Raw genomic sequence first — 1,129 nt, 5'->3', positions numbered from 1 at the left:
GCCTCCGTGCAGGTAAGTTGAAAACAGAAAACCCACTGTTTCGCCCCAAAATTTGCCCTCCCGCCCCATCCCATCCTGCCTTCCCTCCCCGTTCCCCATGTCCCCAACCGGAGCAAAAAGAAGGGCTGGGGGGGTGGCTTTTGGATGAATGGATGGAGATTCTCCCGTGGCTTCTTGTAGGGGTGTGTGTTGGGGGAGGAGAACGAGGAGTGTGTCCCCCCACCAGTGTCTCTCCGTGTCCCCAGAGCGGGGCTGGTCCCAGGGGTGCTCAGACCTCACCCGCTCTGCTCCCCAGGGTGACTGGGTCTGGCTGAAGAAGTTCCCTGGAGACCAGCACAGTGAGGTGAAACCAGCCACCAAACTGGCCTTCTGCAAGGTGAGGGGGTCTCGGGGACACCGCTGGGTCATGGGGGACAATACTGGGTCATGGGGACAACGCTGGGCCATGGGGGACAATGCTGGGTCATAGGGGACAACGTGGGACCACAGGAGGCCATGGGGGTCAACATCGGGCCATGATAGGACAATGTCAAGCCATGGGGGGACAATTCTGGACCATGCTGGGACAAGGCCAGGCCATAAGGGGACAACACCAGGCTCCAGGGACAATGCCGGGCCCCGTCCCACATGTCCTCTGGGCCGGTACAGCTGCGTGACCTGCGCCATGAGAACGTCAACCTCTTCCTGGGCTTCTTCCACGACTGCGGCATCTTCGCCATCGTCTCGGAGCATTGCTCCCGCGGCAGCCTCGAGGACCTGCTCCGTAACGAGGACATGAAGCTCGACTGGATGTTCAAGTCCTCCCTCCTCATCGACCTCATCAAGGTGACGGCAGAGTCGGGGGGGATGCGGTGGGGACTGTGGTGGCCATGGGAGTGGAGGTGGCTGTGGTGGTGCTGGTGACCATGGCGATGGCCTTGGTGGTGGCCCTGGTGGTGGCTCTCATGGTGGCCATGGTGACGGTGGTAGCCATGGTGGTAACTCTGATGGTGACCACGGTGGCCATTGCGGTGACAGCCACTGGGTCGTATCTGTGGCGGTGGCTGCGGTGGTGCAGGGGCAATGCCGTGGCAGTGGCTATGATGGTGATCGTGGTGGTGGTGGCAGCCATGGCAGTAGCCATGTTGAT

The 1,129-nt window shown here is 61.5% G+C and overlaps 1 protein-coding gene across 1 annotated transcript in view; it reads left to right on the top strand.

Moving 5' to 3' along the window:
- Window positions 1-1,129, top strand: part of LOC104836000 (guanylyl cyclase GC-E-like) — a gene marked incomplete at its 5' end in the record, with an annotated part of 12,121 nt that overhangs the window by 3,754 nt on the left and 7,238 nt on the right. Inside the window, 2 exons of the mRNA XM_010574299.1 lie at window positions 296-376; window positions 649-825. Coding sequence (XP_010572601.1) covers window positions 296-376; window positions 649-825 — 258 coding nt within the window. The remainder of the gene's footprint in view (window positions 1-295; window positions 377-648; window positions 826-1,129) is intronic.

Source organism: Haliaeetus leucocephalus, unplaced genomic scaffold (genome assembly GCF_000737465.1).
Source record: "Haliaeetus leucocephalus isolate CR32 unplaced genomic scaffold, Haliaeetus_leucocephalus-4.0 Scaffold427, whole genome shotgun sequence".
NCBI lineage: Eukaryota > Metazoa > Chordata > Aves > Accipitriformes > Accipitridae > Haliaeetus > Haliaeetus leucocephalus.
The sequence above is the reverse complement of the archived record's forward strand: the minus strand, read 5'-3'. Positions and strand labels throughout refer to the sequence as shown.